Source organism: Amblyraja radiata, chromosome 26, assembly GCF_010909765.2.
Source record: "Amblyraja radiata isolate CabotCenter1 chromosome 26, sAmbRad1.1.pri, whole genome shotgun sequence".
In the NCBI taxonomy this organism is placed as follows: Eukaryota; Metazoa; Chordata; class Chondrichthyes; order Rajiformes; family Rajidae; genus Amblyraja; species Amblyraja radiata.
Window position 1 is genome coordinate 20447971 of NC_045981.1, and position 20279 is coordinate 20468249.

Here is a 20279-nt window from a genome sequence, read left to right on the forward strand (position 1 = left end):
CCCTTCTTCAGTTCCTTCTTAAACAATTATTTAAAATACATTTGGACAAGTGCATGGATAGGTAAGGTTGAGAGGGATATGGGCCAAATGGGACTAGTTTAGATGGGCATCTTGCTCGGCGTAGACCAGGTGGTTTGAAGGGTCTGTTGTATTCCGTGTATGACCGATTCTGTACAGGTGCAGATTATACCGATGCTGATTTTGCATGGATTCAGTACAGATAAGATGTAGATCCTTTTTTTTGGCTGCTGAGGCATCAACACATTCCCGGCATCATCACCCTGCCCGCTGTCCAGCTCCGGCTCCGCCTCCAACGGGGCGCCCCGCCCACCCGCTTACGTCACCGCCACGCGGCTTTAAACCTCCGTCCCGTGACTCCGAACGAAGTAGACAGCTGGTGGCCAATCAGCGCGCGGTCCGGTTCGGAGGAACGGCGGCGGCTGCTGAGGTTAGTGAGCGCGCGCGTGAGTGAGTGAGTGAGCGGCCAACGGCCAGACGGCCAGACGGGCCCGCGCGCGCGGGGGGAGGGGGAGACGATGTGGGGGGGAAGCGGGCGACAGACAGGCCCGTGCTGAGGGGGCATGGGGTGTGCCCACCCAACTTAGGGTGGAGCAGCGGACGACAGGCCTGGGTTGTGGGGACCCGGAGCAAGGGGAGGTAGTGACAGATGGGTGAGTGGACGGGCCGGGTGAGTGGGGAGGGGGGGAGAGAGAGTTACAGTGGAGGTGAAGGGTTCCGGGGATGGGGAAGTGTGTAGGTAAGGAGATGGGTAAGGGGGGGGAGTGTGACAGGGAAGGTGTGTCTCATCGGGGGTGGAAGGGGTGCAACATATAGGGGTACTTGGATGGGGGGGGGGGGGGGTGCCTGGCACGGAGGGGAGCAGATGGGGAGACGGATGAGAAAAAGGATGGGCCAGGACCCTTCAGACCCGAAATGTCACCCATCCTTATTCTCCAGAGATGTTGACTGATCCACTGAGTTACTCCAGCACTTTGTGTCTATCTTCAACATATGCCAGCATCTGTAGTGCCTTTCTATATATATATACATCATTAGTAATCCTATTTACCACTGAATCCATAGCCATTGTATCTCTTGACAATTGAAGTGATCATCCAGATACTTAAATGTTCTGAGAGTCTCTGCTCCCACTATCCACCGTGGCAGTATGTTCCAGATTCAAACCACCCTCTGGGTGAAAAATGTTTTTCTCAAATCACTCTAACCTCTGAGCCTATATTTTAATCACCTATGTTATAGGGTATGATATAGATATCTTTCCTATCTATGCCTCACATAATTTTGGAAGTCTCCAGACAGAAGAAGAGGTGCTGTTTTTCAAGCTCACGTTGGCCATGCAGTAACAGTGCAGGAGGCTGGGGTGGAGAATTAAAATGGTAGGCATCAGGAAGCTGAGGGTTACTCCTGTGGTTTAAAAAGGGTTTTTGCTCTATCTATATTTGGAGTATATATGTAGAGGAGATGCTGAATGCAGTACTCATGGCTGGAGGAAGTGCCAAACTGCTTCATCTGTCCTGCATTTTGCAGTGATGGAAAGGGAAGAGTTAAAAAGAGAGGAGTTGCATCTCCTGTGGTTGCATGGGTAAGTGCCTTGCCATGTGTGTGGGTGATGGTGCCAGGAGTGGACCAGGAAGTTACAAAGGGAGAGAGCTACTTTATGAAATGCTGAAGGGGGATCAAAGGAAGTTGGCAGAAATTGCAAAGGATGATCTGTTGAATGTGGAGGCTGGTGGAGTGGGAGGTAAAAACCAGTGGTATCCTGTTCTTGTTCTGGCCTGGGGTGGGCTAAGAGCAGATGTGTGGCAAATAGATGAGGTAGAACATTTTGGGAAAGTCGAACTGGTTAAGCCGCATCTATGGGAATTGAAAAGTAAATGTTTCAGGTCTGGGCCCTTTGTCAAAACATTGTTAACTTTAGATATTCACTCATTTTAATTAGTTCATTTTCTTGCAATCTTAAAAGCAGCAGTAATCATTTGTTCCAGCAAATAAAGTACCTACATTTTAATTAATGATAAAGAATACAGCTGTGCACAGGATTTCAGTACCAAAAACATATACAGTGCATTCAGAAAGTATTCAGACCCCTTCACTTTTTTTTCACATTTTGTTACATTACAGCCTTATTTTAAAATGGATTAAATTCATTTTTTTAAATCATCAATCTACACACAAACCCCAGAATGAAGAAGCGAAAACAGGTGTTTAGAATTGTTTGCAAAGTAATTAAAAATAAATAACTGAAATGTCACATTTACATAAGCATTCAGACCCTTTGCTATGACTCTCAAAATTGAGCTTAGGTTCATCCTGTTTCAATTGATTATCCTTGAGATATTTTTATAACTTGATTGGAGTCCACTGGTGGTAAATTAAATTGATTGGACATGATTTGGAAAGGCACACACCTGTCTATATAAGGTCCCACAGTTGCCACTGCATGTCAGAGCAAAAACCAAGCCACGAAGACGAAGGAATTGTTTGTAGATGTCCGAGACAGGATCGTGTTGAGACACAGATCTGGGGAAGGGTATAAACCAATTTCTGCAGCATTGCAGGTCCCGAAGAGCACAGTGGCCTCCGTCATTCTTAAATGGAAGAACTTTGGAAATACCAGGACTCTGAGCAAGGCCCTTCTCTCCCGCCCAAACTGAGCATTCGGGAGAGAAGGTTCTTGGTCAGGAAGGTGACCAAGAACCCGATGGTCACTGACAGCTCCAGGGTTCCTCTGTGGAGATGGAAGAACCTTTCAGAAGGCCAACTATATCTGCAGCACTCCACCAATCAGGCCTTTATGGTAGAGTGGCCAGACGGAAGCCACTCCTAAGTAAAAGGCACATGACAGCTCGCTTGGAGATTGCCAAACATCTGGTGGAGTGGGAAATAGATGAGGTATATCTGGAGGGACCTGAAAATAGCTATGCATCGACGCTCCCCATCCAACCTGACAGAGTTTGAGAGGATCTGCAGAGAAGAATGGGAGCAATTACCCAAACACAGGTGTGCCAAGCTTGTAGCGTGATACCCAAGAAGACTTGAGGCTTAATCGCTGCCAAAGGTGCCTCAACAAAGTACTGAGTAAAGGGTCTGAATACTTATGTAAATTTGATATTTCAGTTATTTATTTTTAATTACTTTGCAAAAATTTCTAAACACATGTTTTCACTACTTTATTATGGGGTATTGTGTGTAGATTGATGATAAAAAAAAAAGAATTTAATCAATTTTAGAATAAGGCTGTAACGTAACAAAATGTGGAAAAAGTGAAGGGGTCTGACTACTTTCTGAATGCACTGTATCTATAATGCTTGAATCCTATTGAATCCCCTTTCCAGTGCAGAGGATTGAGAGACCTTTCCAGCAGTCTCTTCCTGGCATATGGTTTTCTTTCTTGACTTTAAGGTCTTCAAAAATCTCTATAATTCCCTTCCCTTTTTACATCTACAGAATTTGCCTTGAGAACATTGTCCAAAGGCACAATATTATGTTCTAATTTACACTGGTGCTCCTACAGTGTACACAATATTCCAGATGTGGCCTCACTAGGACTCTTGTCCCATCACCAAAACTATAGGATGCCATTGCTATGGTACTCAAATCTTGCAGTCAAGACCATTGCACTGTTTACCTATCTCATTGTTTGCTGACCCTTCATGTTAACTGATTCATGTACAAGGGCCACATGCACGTTCCTCTGAGAGCAATATTTTTCAATCTTTGAAATATTGGCCACGTTGAAGCTATGGTCAACAAGCACACCAGCTTCTCTACTTCCTCAGGAGACTAAGGAAGTTCAGCATGTCTCCAGTGACTCCTGCCAACATCTACAGATGCACCGTAGAAGGCATTCTATTTGGATGCATCGCAATTTGAATTTGGCCACAGTTTGGTTTGGCAACAGCTCTGCCTAAGACTGCAAGACATTCCAGAGAGTTGTGGATATAGCCCATCACACAAACGAATTTCCCAACCATCAATTTCATCTTCACCAAGTTGCCTTGGGAAAGCAGCCAATGTAATCACGGGCCTTCTTTATCCTGGTCATTCCTTCTTTCCCCGTTGGACAGAAGATACAGAACTTGAAATCATGTATCATCATATCTGGGAACAGCTGCTTCCCCGCTGTTATCAGGCTACTGAACGGACATCCGGTATCCTGGGTGTAGCCTCGATCTTCCAACCTACCTCATTACAGATCTTGGACTTTTTCACTGTAACTAATGCTGTAACACTATTTTGCACTGTGATATTTTTCTCTTTGCATTTGCTGTTATGCTTGTGTATGGCTTCTTCTTGCGTATGGCGTGCACAGCCTAAAGTTGTAAGACAACTTGTTCTATTTGATCTTATTTGATTGTGCACTCCGGGTTGATTGTATTAGTCAAAACAGGGCGGACCACGTGAAGGTTACAATCTTCCACCCAGTGTATGGCTTGATCATTATCATTATCATCCTTTTATTGTCATCATGCAAAGCAACAATTGTACAGTGCAAAATGAGAAGACGTTTCCCAGGGAATACCGGAGCATCGCACATAAAAACTTAAACATTTCACGCATAAATAAAAAACAATCCAGTTCCTGATAAAAACTACAAATAGTTTTTAAAAAGTGCAGGTAAAAAAAGCAACATTAAAATACAAGTAAAAAAAACAGTCATAAAATGTCCAGGGCAGCTGATTTAAGTGGCCTGAGCCAGTGCCAGAGTTATTACTCAGTGCCAGTTATTAAATTGTCAGTGCAAAAGCAGCAGAATCAGGTGGAGTGACTGTTTAGCAGCCTCCCAGCCTGTGGAAGGAAGCTGTGTAGCAGTCTGGTTGACGGGCTTTGATGCTGCGGTATCTCTTTCCTGATGGCAGGAGATCTAGATGTGTGTGGAGTGGGTGCAGTCTGTCCTTTGCTATGCTCAGTGCTTTTTTCAGGCAGCGGCTCTGGAACAGTTCTTGTACCGAGGGTAGCGAGACGCCAATGATCCTCTCTGCTCCCCTCACTACCCTCTGCAGAGACTTCTTGTCTGAGCAGTTACAGTTGGAGTACCACGTGTTCATGCAGTACGTGAGTACAGACTCCACCGTGCCCCTGTAAAAAGTCCTGAGGATGTTGGTGGGAAGTGAGACCTGTTTGAGTTTCCTCAGGTAGTGCAGTCGCTGATGGGCCCGTTTGACAATCCCAGTGATGTTCCTGGACCAGGTGAGACTGTCTGTGATTTGCACTCCGAGGAACTTTATGCTCTCCACCGTGATGCCACTGATGTTGAGGGGTGTGTGTTTGGGCTGCGACCTCCTGAGGTCGACAATCATCTCCTTTGTTTTGTCTACATTTAATTCTAAATTGTTGTTGCTGCACCAGTCCACTAGTTGTTTCACTCCCTCCCTGTACATTGTTTCATCCTCTCCACTGATGAGTCCCACCACTGTGGTGTCATCTGCGAATTTTATAATCCTGTTGTCCCTGAATCTAGCAGCACAGTCATGTGTGAGCAGTGTGAACCACAGCGGGCTGAGCACACAGCCATGAGGGGAGCCAGTGCTCAGCGTGATCGAGCCTGAGGTGTTCTTGCCAACACGGACTGACTGCGGTCTCTCTAACGAGGGGGTCTAACGATGAGGGGAGGCTGGCAGTAATGTGAGGTTTAGCCAGGCGTTCAAAGCACTTCATTACTATGGGGGTTAGGGCGACAGGGCAATAATCATTTAGGCAGGCCACAACTGATTTCTTTGCTATTGGGATTATTGTGGACGTTTTGAGGCATGTGGGGACAATGGCTTGACTAAGTGAGATGTTGAAGATGTCTGTTAGCACATCTGCTAACTCATCCGCACATTCCTTGAGCACCTGTCCTGGGATGTTGTCGGGTCCAACTGCTTTCCACGGGTTGACCTTGGACAGGGTTCTCCGTGTGTCCATTGAGTCTACGATCAGGACTGGCTGGTCAGTTTGTGAGCAGGGGCTGGCTCTCCCCTTGGGTGTGGTGTCAGCTGCATCAAAATGTACAATTTGATTTGACTATGTAGCACAAACTAAAGCTATTCACTGTATCTCAGAACACAATAAACCAAGCCAAACTTTGGGGAAAAGATGCTCTGCCTTTATTGTTCTGTCAAAGTGGATGGCTGCACATTTTCCACATTATACTCCACTTGTTACGTCTTTGCACCTTTACGGCATATTTACTTGAAGTCCCTCTGCATCCTCCACATCGCAGCTAGCTCTGTGTCATCAGCTGATTTGGATAAACAACCTTCAGTCATCTCATCCAAACCATTAAAGGTTTGGAACAGTTGGGACTGTCACCATGTCTCCCAACTCAAATTACCAATTTATTCCCATTGTTTTGTGTTAAATCTGCACAAGTGTGCACAATACTGTGCACTCTAATTTTAATTAATAACTCCCTGTATCTAAGTCAACTAACTTCCACATCTAAGTCAACATGCATGTGATGCTGGTGCAAGTTAAGATTTTTTACTGTACTTGTGCATATGACAATGTTGACCTGACTGGGCATCAACATGGTCCTCTTAAAACATTCTGCTATTTACAATCTCAAAATCTAACCGTCAAACATGATTTCCTTGTTGTGATCCATATTGGTTCTTCCTTATCAGTTATTTTCGATGTGCCCGGTTACCACAAGAACACCTTGAAGCTTTCCATGCTAAAGTCCCAGCGCAGAACAACCTCCTGCATTACTTGGCTGGATAGTCATGGAGTGCCAGGACATCTATTCTCCAAACCAGTGCTCTTGCACTTGTGTACAGCGCGGCTGAGTACGCCGCCCCAGCATGGTGCCACTGCACTCATACTAGCAAGCTAGATGCCATGCTCAACGACACAATGCGGATCGTCACCGGCTGCCTACGCCCTACTCCGACAGATCTTCAGCCGGTGCTTGCAGGAATAGCACCCGCCAAGCTTCGCAGAGAGTACTTCACAAAGACTGGTGTGCAAGGCCCCATCGGACGGCAAACATCCTTTGCACCACCTCGCCCAAGACTCACAGCAACTGGGACCTTAAAGCCTGTCATCTCATCGCCCCTTTTCCCATCACGCAGCGACCCTCTGTGGCTCCCTGTTTCAACACACTGGGAGCATGGAGAACCAGCTGGGAACAGACTTTGCGATCTCACATTTCACTGTTGCACCGAACACCACAACCCCACCCGGCTCGGACCTGCCCCGCAAACAGTTGGCCGCCCTGAACTGGCTCTGTACAGGGGTCGGCCGATTCAATGCCAGCATACATCGCTGGGGGCTGCGTTCATCAGCAGCCTGAGTTTGTGGAGCGGACCAGCAAACAGAGCAGCACGTCATTTTTGACTGCGCTGTCCTCCGCCCTCCTGGTAGAGGGGTAGACTTCACGGCCCTCGACAACTGCACATTGAACTGGCTACAGCGCCTGGAGGGCATTACGTAACTTCTGCTGCCTCAAACGCAAGAAGAAGAACCACAAGATTGTGCTCAAACCTTGGTTTCCTTTTTGATCACGTGCTGTGTCAGTGAGAATCTTTGGACAATTCAGCAGCCGGGGCTGGAAAGTGCCGATGCAAGCATCAGTGCTGAAACACTGACCATTCCTCCCAACATCCCCATCCTCACCACAGACTTCTAAAATGTCCCGAAAGTCAGATGCTGGCACAGTGAGCTACTGAACTCGATCTCAAATGATCAGCGCCATTGCATCTGGCTGCACCTAACAGTTTGTGGAAAAGGCCAAGTGTTTGAGTTATTAAACTTCATGTTTTGTTGGCATTTGCGCTCCGAGGACTTTGGAGGCATGACCTCAGCAGCAGGCAATCTTAAGCAGAGTCGCTGCTCAATTGGGAAGAATCCGCTCATTCATTCTTCTGCATTCCAAGAAGCCGAGTACAGGCTGTGACTCTGGGCAGAACAATCTGCCCCAGTGCATTCACATGATCAGTTGATGCAATAGAGGAACTACATTTATTACAAATGTCAGTTCTGCATAGTTACAGCCACATGCAGCTTGTAAGTGGGTGTGTTTTTTTACATCAGTGATTCAAAGAAAAATAATATGGAGCAACTTTGAAATACTTGGTAATGTTGAACAATTCACGCAGTACTTTAGTGATTAACCAACTAAATTATTGTTTCAGGTCAGAGGAGCAAGGTTTGTTTTTCGTATTTGCTGATGGTAAGCTAACTTGCCAGATCTACAATTTTCAACATTTGCTTTTATCCCATCCTTTGGATCCATTTACTTTTGTATCTATTCTCTCCCTGAAATTGAGCAACTAAAATTATAATCCATCTACGCCTTGGTTTTATAGCATAGTTTTTCTGGATAATAGTCACAGTGCCCTCCATAATGTTTGGGATAAAGACCCATCATTTATTTATTTGACTCTGTACTCCACAATGTTGGATTTATAATAATCATATATGCGATTAAAGTGCACATTGTCAGATTTTAATAAAGGCCATTTTTATACATTTTGGTTTCACCATGTAGAAATTACAGCAGTGTTTATACATAGTCCCCCCATTTCAGGACACCATAATGTTTGGGACACAGCAATGTCATGTAAATGACAGTAGTCATCTTTAGTATTTTGTTGCATATTCTATGCATGCAATGACGGCTTGAAGTCTGCGATTCATGGACATCACCGGGGTACTGGGTCACAGTTAGGAAGGGCAACGGGCAGAGGCAGGGACTGGTGAGTACCCCGGTGGCTGTACACCTTGAAAATAAGTACTCATGCTTGAGTAAGGGTGGGGGAGACAGCCTACCTGGGGGCAGCGACAGCGGCCGGGCCTCTGGCACAAAGACCGGTCCGGTTGCTCAGAAGGGTAAGGAAAAGAACGGGAGGGCAATTGTAATAGGGGACTCTATAGTCAGGGGGTCGGATAGGCGATTCTGTGGACGCAGACAGGAGTCCCGGATGGTAGTTTGCCTCCCTGGTGCCAGGGTCAGGGATGTGTCTGAACGTGTCCAAGAAATCCTGAAATGGGAGGGAGAGGAGCCTGAGGTTGTGGTGCATATAGGTACCAACGACATAGGTAAAAAAAGAGAAGAGGTCCTGAAAGAAGAATTTAGGGAGTTAGGTAGAGAGTTAAGGAGAAGGACTGGAAAGGTAACAATCTCAGGATTACTGCCTGTGCCACGCGACAGTGAGAGTAGGAATGGAGCGAGGTGGAGGATAAATGCGTGGATGAGGGACTGGTGCAGTGGGTATGGATTCAAGTTTCTGGATCATTGGGACCTCTTTTGGGGAAGGTGCGACCTGTACAGAAAGGACGGGTTGCACTTGAACTCAAGGGGGACCAATATCCTGGCGGGGAGATTTGCAAAGGCTACTGGGGAGACTTTAAACTAGTATGGTTGGGGGGAGGGACTCAAATTGGGAAAGCTAGGAGTCAGTGTGTGAAGCAGGGGGCAGAGAATGGTAGCACCCTGACCCAAAATGTAGGGGAGAGAGAAGAAAAAGAAAATAATCAGAGAATAAGAGAGGGTGGGTTTCTTAAATGTGTATATTTTAATGCTAGGAGCATTGTAAGAAAAGTGGATGAACTTAGAGCCTGGATTGACACCTGGAAGTATGATGTTGTGGCGATCAGTGAAACATGGTTGCAGGAGGGCTGTGATTGGAAACTAAATATTCCAGGATTTTGTTGCTTCAGGTGTGATAGAATTGGAGGGGCAAGAGGTGGAGGTGTTGCATTGCTTATCAGGGAAAATATTACAGCAGTGCTTTGGCAGGATAGATTAGAGGGCTCGTCTAGGGAGGCTATTTGGGTGGAACTGAGAAATGGGAAAGGGGTAGCAACACTTATAGGGGTGTATTATAGACCGCCAAATGGGGAGCGAGAATTGGAAGAGCAAATATGTAAGGAGATTGCAGATATTAGTAGTAAGCACAAGGTAGTGATTGTGGGAGATTTCAATTTTCCACACATAGACTGGGAAACACATTCTGTAAATGGGCTGGATGGGTTGGAGTTTGTAAAATGTGTGCAGGATAGTTTTTTGCAACAATACATAGAAGTACCTACTAGAGAAGGGGCGGTACTGGACCTCCTGTTAGGAAATGAGATGGGTCAGGTGGCAGAGGTATGCGTTGGGGAACAGTTCGGGTCCAGTTATCACAATACCATTAGTTTCAATATAATTATGGAGAGGGACAAAACTGGACATAGGGTTGAGATTTTTGATTGGAGAAAGGCTAACTTTGAGGAGATGCGAAAGGATTTAAAAGGAGTAAATTGGGACAGTTTGTTTTATGGGAAAGATGTGGAAGAGAAATGGAGTACATTTAAAGGTGAAATTTTAAGAGTACAGAATCTTTATGTCCCTGTTCGGTTGAAAGGAAATCGTAAAAATTGTAAAGAGCCATGGTTTTCAAGGGAAATTGGACACTTGGTTCGGAAAAAGAGGGAGATCTACAATAATTATAGGCAGCATGGAGTAAATGAGGTGCTTGAGGAGTATAAAGAATGTAAAAAGAATCTTAAGAAAGAAATTAGAAAAGCTAAAAGAAGATATGAGGTTGCTTTGGCAAGTAAGGTAAAAGTAAATCCGAAGGGTTTCTACCGCTATATTAATAGCAAAAGGATAACGAGGGATAAAATTGGTCCATTAGAGAGTCAGAGTGGCCAACTATCTGCAGAGCCAAAAGAGATGGGGAAGATATTGAACAGTTTCTTTTCTTCGGTATTCACCAAGGAGAAGGATATTGAATTATGTGAGGTAAGGGAAACAAGTAGAGTAGCTATGGAAACTATGAGGATCAAAGAAGAGGAAGTACTGACACTTTTGAGAAATATAAAAGTGGATAAGTCTCCAGGTCCGGACAGGATATTCCCTAGGACATTGAGGGAAGTTAGTGTAGAAATAGCAGGGGCTATGGCAGAAATATTTCAAATGTCATTAGAAACGGGAATAGTGCCGGAGGATTGGCGTACTGCGCATGTTGTTCCATTGTTTAAAAAGGGGTCTAAGAGTAAACCTAGCAATTATAGACCTGTTAGTTTGACATCAGTGGTGGGCAAATTAATGGAAAGAATACTTAGAGATAATATATATAAGCATCTGGATAAACAGGGTCTGATTAGGAACAGTCAACATGGATTTGTGCCTGGAAGGTCATGTTTAACTAATCTTCTTGAATTTTTTGAAGATGTTACTCGGGAAATTGATGAGGGTAAAGCAGTGGATGTTGTGTATATGGACTTCAGTAAGGCCTTTGACAAGGTTCCTCATGGAAGGTTGGTTAAGAAGGTTTAATGGTTGGGTATTAATGGTGGAGTAGCAAGATGGATTCAACAGTGGCTGAATGGGAGATGCCAGAGAGTAATGGTGGATGGTTGTTTGTCAGGTTGGAGGCCAGTGACGAGTGGGGTGCCACAGGGATCTGTGTTGGGTCCACTGTTGTTTGTCATGTACATCAATGATCTGGACGATGGTGTGGTAAATTGGATTAGTAAGTATGCAGATGATACTAAGATAGGTGGGGTTGCGGGTAATGAAGTAGTGTTTCAAAGTCTACAGAGAGATTTATGCCAGTTGGAAGAGTGGGCTGAAAGATGGCAGATGGAGTTTAATGCTGATAAGTGTGAGGTGCTACATCTTGGCAGGACAAATCAAAATAGGACGTACATGGTAAATGGTAGGGAATTGAAGAATGTAGGTGAACAGAGGGATCTGGGAATAACTGTGCACAGTTCCCTGAAAGTGGAATCTCATGTAGATAGGGTGGTAAAGAAAGCTTTTGGTGTGCTGGCCTTTATAAATCAGAGCATTGAGTATAGAAGTTGGGATGTAATGTTAAAATTGTACAAGGCATTGGTGAGGCCAATTCTGGAGTATGGTGTACAATTTTGGTCGCCTAATTATAGGAAGGATGTCAACAAAATAGAGAGAGTACAGAGGAGATTTACTAGAATGTTGCCTGGGTTTCAGCAACTAAGTTACAGAGAAAGGTTGAACAAGTTAGGGCTTTATTCTTTGGAGCGCAGAAGGTTAAGGGGGGACTTGATAGAGGTTTTTAAAATGATGAGAGGGATAGACAGTTGACGTGGAAAAGCTTTTCCCACTGAGAGTAGGGAAGATTCAAACAAGGGGACATGACTTGAGAATTAAGGGACTGAAGTTTAGGGGTAACATGAGGGGGAACTTCTTTACTCAGAGAGTGGTAGCTGTGTGGAATGAGCTTCCAGTGAAGGTGGTGGAGGCAGGTTCGTTTTTATCATTTAAAAATAAATTGGATAGTTATATGGATGGGAAAGGAATGGAGGGTTATGGTCTGAGCGCAGGTATATGGGACTAGGGGAGATTATGTGTTCGGCACGGACTAGAAGGGTCGAGATGGCCTGTTTCCGTGCTGTAATTGTTATATGGTTATACTGGATGTCTTCTCTGGTGATGCTCTGCCAGGCCTGTATTGCAGCCATCTTTAGCTTATGCTTGTATTGGGGGCTAGTCCCTCTCAGTTTTCTCTTCAGCATATAAAAGGCATGCTCATTTGGGTTCAGATCGGGTGATTGACTTGGCCACTCAAGAATTGACCATTTTTAGCTTTGATAAACAACTTTGTTGCTTTAGCAGTATGTTTGTGATCATTGTCTTGCTGTAGAATAAACCGCCGGCCAATGTGTTTTGAGGCATTTGTTTGAACTTGAGCAGATAGGATGTGTGATAACACTTCAGAATTCATTATGCATCTACAATCAGCAGTTGTATCATCAATGAAGATAAGTGAGCCAGTACCTTCAGCAGCCATACATGCCCAGGCCATAACACCCCCACCACCGTGTTTCACAGATGAGGTGGTATGCTTTGGATCTTGGGCAGTTCCTTTTCTCCTCCATACTCTGCTCTTGCCATCACTCTGATATATTAATCTTCATCTCATTTAAATCCAGCTCAACTCTGCCTGTCTCGCCGGGTTAACCTACAGCCCTCCCTGGACTGACGGGACACCAGCCCGGAGCCGTGGAGTTAGCCCTGCTTTTCCGCACTGGCTGTAACCCTGGGCCGTCATTCCCGTAAGTCCAGGTATGGCTGGTAGGTCAACAGGCAGAGTTGAGCTGGATATAGCGCTGTCTCTCTGCGCTTCCTGTGGGTGCCGCTCCCGTCTGACTCCCGACATTTCTGGGCGCCCCCCGTTGGGGGTGGGGTGGGGGGGCACTCAGGAGGGGACGGGGATGGTCCAGTTGTGGTTTGGCAGCGATTGCAGCGCCGGAGACCCGGGATTGATCCTGGCTGCAGAGGAGGCCCAGGTCTATGTCCATGCCGTAGCACGGCTGCCGAGAATGTTTTTCACTTGTGACCTATGACCTGGGCATGCGCAGTCGGAATACCAAACTCACTTATTGGATAAAATTAAAACAAAGAACGTTTTCTTTTGCATTATGTGACATAGACTCCATGTGACCCTCAGGTGATAATAAAGTCCTTTCTAAACCAGTATATTTGAGGGAAATGTGGGTGACATCTCTGGATAGGTGACCGCCTCGGCCAAGAGGCTTTACTATTAGACAACACTTTTGAGGGACACAAGATGCTGGAGTAACTCAGCTGGACAGGCGGCATCTCTGGATAGAAGGAATGGGTGACGTTTCGGGTCGAGGCCCTTTTTCTCGACCCAAATCGTCACCTATTCCTATCCAGAGATGCTGCCTGTTCCACTGAGTTACTCCAGCATTTTGTGTCTATCTTCAGTTTAAACCAGCATCTGCAGTTCTTTCCTCCAACAATTTGAGAGATGGGGTTAACTTTCCTGCAATCAGGAACATTTAAACCACATGCTTTCTAGCAGCCTAAAGACAACTTTAATCGGTAGTCTGTGTTGTAAAGACCTTCGGAAGGCTAGAGGAACATTTAGAAAGTGAGGAGAAGAGCGTTGTATTAGTGGGTTGGGAAAGATGGATAGTCGTGATATTTCCTTGGGAAATCTCCCAAAGTGAAGTAAGTAAGAGCAACCTTTGGTTGAGTTGCTCTGTGTTCAGGCAAGTAGGTCCTAAAAGAATATTGGGTCCAGACCACAGCAGACATTTTGAAAATCGAAAAGGGATAAACTTGTTTGATACTGTGTGTGCTATTCCATCTGCCCATGATAGTATAGGTATCGCCAAATCTTGCCTTCATATTCAGAAAAACCTCTATCTGTGTGGTGCCATTGTATAAATAGGATGGATTCAAAACTCTCTGGCAACTCCAAACTGGGCACTGAGCTGCTGAAAGCCATTATCAGCAGTGATATTGTATTATATTCCTACATAAACTTGTGATCCAATTGCCTGTGCCTTTGCTGTCATTTTTGGGACCTCCCAAACTAGCAATTGCTAGTCAGAAGAATGAGGGGAGCAGGTGCAAAGGGGTAACATGACCTCAATTTACCCTTGCAGGTATCACACTATCCTGAAATATTGTCTTTCCTTCATCAAGGGAATTGGAAGTGGTCAATAAATGCAGGCCTTACCAATAACACCCTCTCATCCTATAAAATAATATCAGAAAGTTCAGTCATGCCAGTGCAATATTCCTGAAGATGGATCAGAGGTGTTGAAAAGAGTGGAAGGGGGGGCAACCTAATTCACTGAACACCGCCGCTCAGTCCGCCTTAACCTACCTGATCTCCCAGTTGCTCAGCACTTTAACTCCCCTTTCCATTCCCAACCTGACCTTTCTGTCCTGGGCCTCCTCCATTGTCAGAGTGAGGCCCAACGCAAATTGAAGGAACAGCACCTCATATTTCGCTTGGGTAGCTTACACCCCAGTGGTGTGAACATTGACTTCTCTAACTTCAACTAGCCCTTGCTTTCCCTCTCCTTCCCTTTCCCTTGTGAGTTCCTCCAGCAATTTTGTGTACCTTGTGAAACCTTGTTGATTTAAGAATAATTTAAGTGGGACCTGTTGTGTCCCATGTCCCCCAACGCAATATTCCACCTCCAAGCACAAATAAATCAATCAACCTTGCCCCTTGAATATAGAAACAAGACGAAAATAATGCCACATATTCAATCATATATGGTTAAATGAAATTAAGATATATGGAAACAGGCCCTTCAGCCCACCAAGTCCACACCGACCAGCAATCTATCATACACCAATTCCATCCATCACGCCAGGGACATTTTACAGAAGCCAATTAACCTACAAACCTGCACTTCTTTCGGATATGAAAGAAACCGGAATATCCAGAAAAAACCCATGTGGTAGTAAGACAGCAACTCTGCCACCGTGCCACCCCATTAAATTATTTTTTCTGTAATATATTTATTATGGTGTCACGTGAATAAAGATGAACACATGATTCTGATTTCTGCCCTTAGTTGGATAACGCACATGTCCAGTCATTGTGTTTTATGGCTGGTTTTTAACCTCTTCAGGCTGAAGGTCTCGACCCAAAACATTACCCATTCTCTCCGGAGATGCTGTCTGTCCTGCTGAGTTTTTCAAGTTTTTAGTGTCTATCTTCAGTTTAAACCAGCATTTGAAATTCCTTCCTACACTATTTGTTAAGCAAAACAGGTCCTCTTCTCATAATATTATTCACCTCAACAAAGTTTTTTCTTCACCTCCGTTGCTGCAGAGAATACAATACCAGTTATCAAATCTTTCTTCAAAATGAAAAAAAAATTCCAGCCCTGGATCCTCTCCGGAGCAATTGCACCCTTTCGACAATGTGTCATAGTCTTGCAGCATGGAAACAGGCCCTTCATCCCAACTTGTTCATGCAGATCAAGATGCCCCATCTAAACTAGTCCCATTTATCCCCATTTGGCCCATATCCCTTTAAACCTTGTGTGTGCCAGTGTGTGTATGAGAGTGTGTCAGTGTCAGTTCGGAGTCAGTGAAGCGGCGACAACATCCGGAGTGAGCGTAGAATTGGCGATGCCCGAGGAGCGTTTCCCTCCCCCCCCCCCCCCCCCCCCCCCCCCTCCAGGGAATGTGGGCCGGCCCAGGTGCTCTTTGTCCTGCTGGGGTCCGTGGGAGCTGCGGGTCAGTGACCCGGGGGTCCGGGGGAGGTGAGGGTCAATGACCCGGGTATCGGGCATTGGAGCGGAGCCTTAGCCTGAGATTCATCCCCGTGGCTCCGGAGGCGGCACCGACGCCCCCACTCAGCCGGTCTGCTCCTGGCTCCGGGCCGAGGTTAAAACTCCATGGGGTGTGGACAGAGCGGCCGACGGACATAGAGCCGCCGGAGGTGAGGGTGGGAGGTGTGTGCTGTGCCTCAGGGGGGAAGGGGGAGGGGGGTTGGTGCTGGGACCACTGCCGTGTCTCACCTATCACATGGGAGAAACTAAACTACTTTTTTTCCCCAAAATCATCCGGCGGGCCGGTAGTTTGGCAGCCCTGCTTTAAACCAATGCACTCTAGTGCTTGAATCACATATCCCGGGAAAGAGACGATGCATTCACCTTATAATCCCCTCATGGTTTTTACTTACCTCTAAAACAACTTCCTGCAGATATTTGAGCGTGACAAATTTTGTGATCAGCGTGAGAGCGTGAGAATTTTGTGAAATGCGTCTCACGCTCAATGCGTGCGTCTCACGCTCAATGCGTGAGTCTCACGCTCAATGCGTGGGAGTTGGCAGTCCTGCTAATAATGCAAACATTTTATGCAAGTTCCAATTGTTTGGACAAAAATCACTTTATTATGATGTCACGTGACTAAAGATGAACACATGATTCTGATTTCTGCCCTTAGTTGGATAACGCACATGTCCAACTTGCTTTATAACAGTTAAGTTACTTTAAGACCATTTCAGAAATTATGGCAGTCAACAAACAATCAACGAACAAATTAAAGCAAACTTTAAAAAAAATATCATGTTCCCTTTCCTGACTCTACCTCATAAGTGCTTTAACACTGTTAACAGAGCAAAGGGATATTCATCTCAAGAATCAAAATGGGGAAAGTGGATGTAATTTTGCTTAAATGGTAATTCTAAGCCCATTCAGATCTGCATAGAGTCAGAGTTATACAACATGTACATGGCTGGCCCAATTTGTCCATAATGATCAAATTCCCACATCAGCTCGCGTCCCAGGGACTGGCTGCAGTTCTCAGGTCAGCTCGCCTGCCCCGACCCCGCGAAAACGAATTGAAAAAGAAACGCGTTTTTTCGGGTTACGGGCCGGATTCGGCCCGTGTGCCGTTGGTTGCCAAACTCTGTCCTAGATGTTTGGCCTCATTGTGGTTCCCCCCCATGTTTTACAACTGATTCGCCTGGTTAGTTCTATCTCCGGCTGCTTCATGTTGTCGGCGGCTGCACATCCAACCAAGAAAGAAGAGAAGAGACGCGGCGTCACTCACAGCCGCCAACTGACCCACTTCCCCAGACCACAGATCGCTGTGATGTGGCGCAAAAAGACAAACTGTGCAGGGACTGAAGTCAGCGTGAGAATTCTGTCATCAGCGTGAGAATTGGCTGAAATGCGTGACTCTCACCCTCAAAGCGTAAAATTTGGCAACCCTGTCTAAGTCCAGGATGTGACCATACACACACACACACACACACACACACACACACACACACACACACACACACACACAAACACACACTCTCTCTCACACACGCGCACACACAGAGACACGCGCACACACACAGGGAGACACACACAAAGGGAAACACACACGGAGGCACACACACACACACACACACGGAGACACACACACACCTTTCCTTCCCCCTCCCTCCCTCCATCCTCCCTCTTTCCTCCCCACTCCCTCTTTCCTCCCCACTCCCTCTTTTCTCTCCCTCCTCCCCATCCCTCCCTCTTTTCTCTCCCCATCCCTCCCTCTTTCCTCCTCCCCCCCCTCTTTCCTCCCCCTCCGTCTCTTTCCTCACCCTCCCTCTTTCTCCCCTTTCTCCTTCCCCTCTACATTCCCTCCCCCATCTCTCTTTGCCTCCATCCCTCCCTTTTTTTCTTTCCCTCTCTTTCTCTCCTCCCTCTCTTTCTCCAGCCGCCCAATGGGGAGTCTGGCGGGCACGGTGTAGCGTGGATTGACGCTGCCGTGTGAGTTGAAGGGCAGGAGGGAGGGAGCGAGGCTGCAGTAGTGGCCGACAGCGCAGCGCTCGCAGCCGGCGCACAGAGGCGCTGACACCCGGCGGCTGCACATCCGACCAAGAGAGACGAGACGCGACGTCACTCACAGCTCCGCTATAGGATCCTTGCTGTGCAGGGACTGAATTCAGCGTGAGAATTGGCTGAAATGCGTGATTCTCACGCTCAAAGCGTGAGAGTTGGCAGCCCTGGTTTTAAGCACAGGGCAGGCGAAACAACATTGCATTTTCATTTCATTTCCATTGCAGTTTCAAGCACAGGGCAGGACAAACAACTCATTTCATTTTCATTAAGGGCTAAAAATCATTTATTGCAAGTACATTGCAGACTCACAGTTCAGTTGATTCACAGCTTCGAATCACAGTTGTGGCCTCTATCTCGCAATCTTCCAGAGTAACTGACTCGCGTCCAGGCATCCGTGGTTCTATAATCCTGCCCCCCCCCCCCCCCCCCCCCCCCCGGAAGGGACGTTACCTTCATCATGGTGATTGACAGGCAAGAGGACCAATCAGCTGATCTTAAGATTTTTTAAACATTCATAACTTTTTAATTTTCATCGATCGGAAAAATCCTCGGGGCTGCCTCAGCGGAGGAAGACTGAGTAAGATGGCCAAAATTCATAGCGTAGTGTTTTTTCTAAAATCAATATACAACGCACAGAGGAAGTGGTCAAAATGAGACTTTTAGTTATATAGATAAATAATGTAACTACTTTTAATTGCAAAACTTTAATTAATTGCAGATCCGTCTCTTATTGTTCGACGTCGCTGTTCGAAGAACTAAAGATGCCGGGTGGGATTACAGATACGGGGGAGTTGTACTCTCCATATGTGAGTATTTACTGTTGAGTTAGTAATATTAATGTGTACTCAAGGAGCTGGGTATTGGGGAATAACATCAACTACGCAGGCCACATTCTATTCTCACTGCTACGATCAGGAATAAGGTTCAAGAACAGCTTCTTCCCTTTAACCACACTGCTCAACCCTACCTCAGCACTGAAGCACTATGGACTTTGCAATGCGATGGTTGCTCTCTGTTCTTTGTTTTCTTTGCACTATCATAGTGTAGTTTACCTAGAATAATATTACTGCAAGTTAGACTTTCATTGTTCATATTTGAACTTTATCTCTGAAATATGTAGTCATGAAGGTGCCAGGTTGCTCAACACATGTGTGGTTCCATCTGATCCTGTCTATTCCACAGTGCATACATGAGAGCTGCTGGAGAGGAAGGAGCTGTGAAGTTTTTGAAAAGAGAGTTAACAATTATAGGTGTATTGTTTCTTTGTTAAAGTCCTTATTGGGAAGTTGAATAACGTTCAAATCATAATCATACTTTATTAGCCAAGTATGTTTTGCAACATACGAGGAATTTGATTTGCCATCAATCATACCAATAAAAAGCAACAGAACACGCAAAATACATTTTAACATGAACATCCACCACAGTGACAACTCCACATTCCTCACTGTGATGAAAGGCGAAAAAATAAAGTTCAACCTTTTTGTCCTCCAGCGGTCAGGGGCCTCTAACCTTCCATTGATGGGACGATCTTACTCCCATAGCCGGCGGGATAATTTGCAACCCCTATGCATAACGTATTTGTAATAGTTTCAAGGATTTTGTGCAAATGTAATGTGTTAAACCAGGGGTCGGCAACCTTGTTCTGCATAGGGTCCAGGACGCATGTCAGAGAGGATGGCGGGCCACATCTATCACGTGTACACATGGACCCCGCCCCAGATGGCAGGCATCAAATCACGTGTTCACATAAATCCGGCCCCTTGGAGGACGCCACCCACAGCACTGGCCCCTAGTTACGGGCACTCACGAACATGGTGTACCTACGGACCATTGCCTAGGCTCTGTCCTGAAGGCGGTGGCTCAAATACTCATACTCACTCCTCCCGGCCTATTGACAACCCCGATCCCGACAGGGAACAGTGCAATTGTCGGGACTGAGTCAAGGTATCAATTGTTGTTTAGTTAGAAACATATTATTTGGCCTCGTATAGTAGAACTCCTACTCAAGACACTTGAGCACATAATCTCAGCTGATACTCCTGTAGCGCTGATAGAATGCCACACTGCCAGGGGAGCGATGACTAAGATGAGACCTGCATTCAATCCCACTTCTATTCTCGGGTAATTGTTAAAGGTCCCCAGACACCATTGAAGGAATATTTATGCCTCAACCCAAGGAAGTAAGGCAGATT

The 20279-nt window shown here is 45.9% G+C and overlaps 1 protein-coding gene across 4 annotated transcripts in view; it reads left to right on the forward strand.

The window, feature by feature from the left end:
• Positions 1–339: 339 nt before the first annotated feature.
• tmem104 (transmembrane protein 104) overlaps positions 340–20279 on the forward strand; it is an 87655-nt gene continuing 67715 nt past the window's right edge. Inside the window, exons 1-2 of one of the 4 annotated variants that reach the window (XM_033044426.1) lie at positions 340–448; positions 18803–18890. In XM_033044426.1, the coding sequence (XP_032900317.1) occupies positions 18846–18890 (45 nt within the window). In that variant the 5' untranslated portion in view covers positions 340–448; positions 18803–18845. Of the gene's footprint in view, positions 449–1561; positions 1604–14247; positions 14392–18800; positions 18891–20279 lie in introns of those variants that run through there. The other 3 variants (XM_033044427.1, XM_033044424.1, XM_033044425.1) reach the window with 3 other exon arrangements.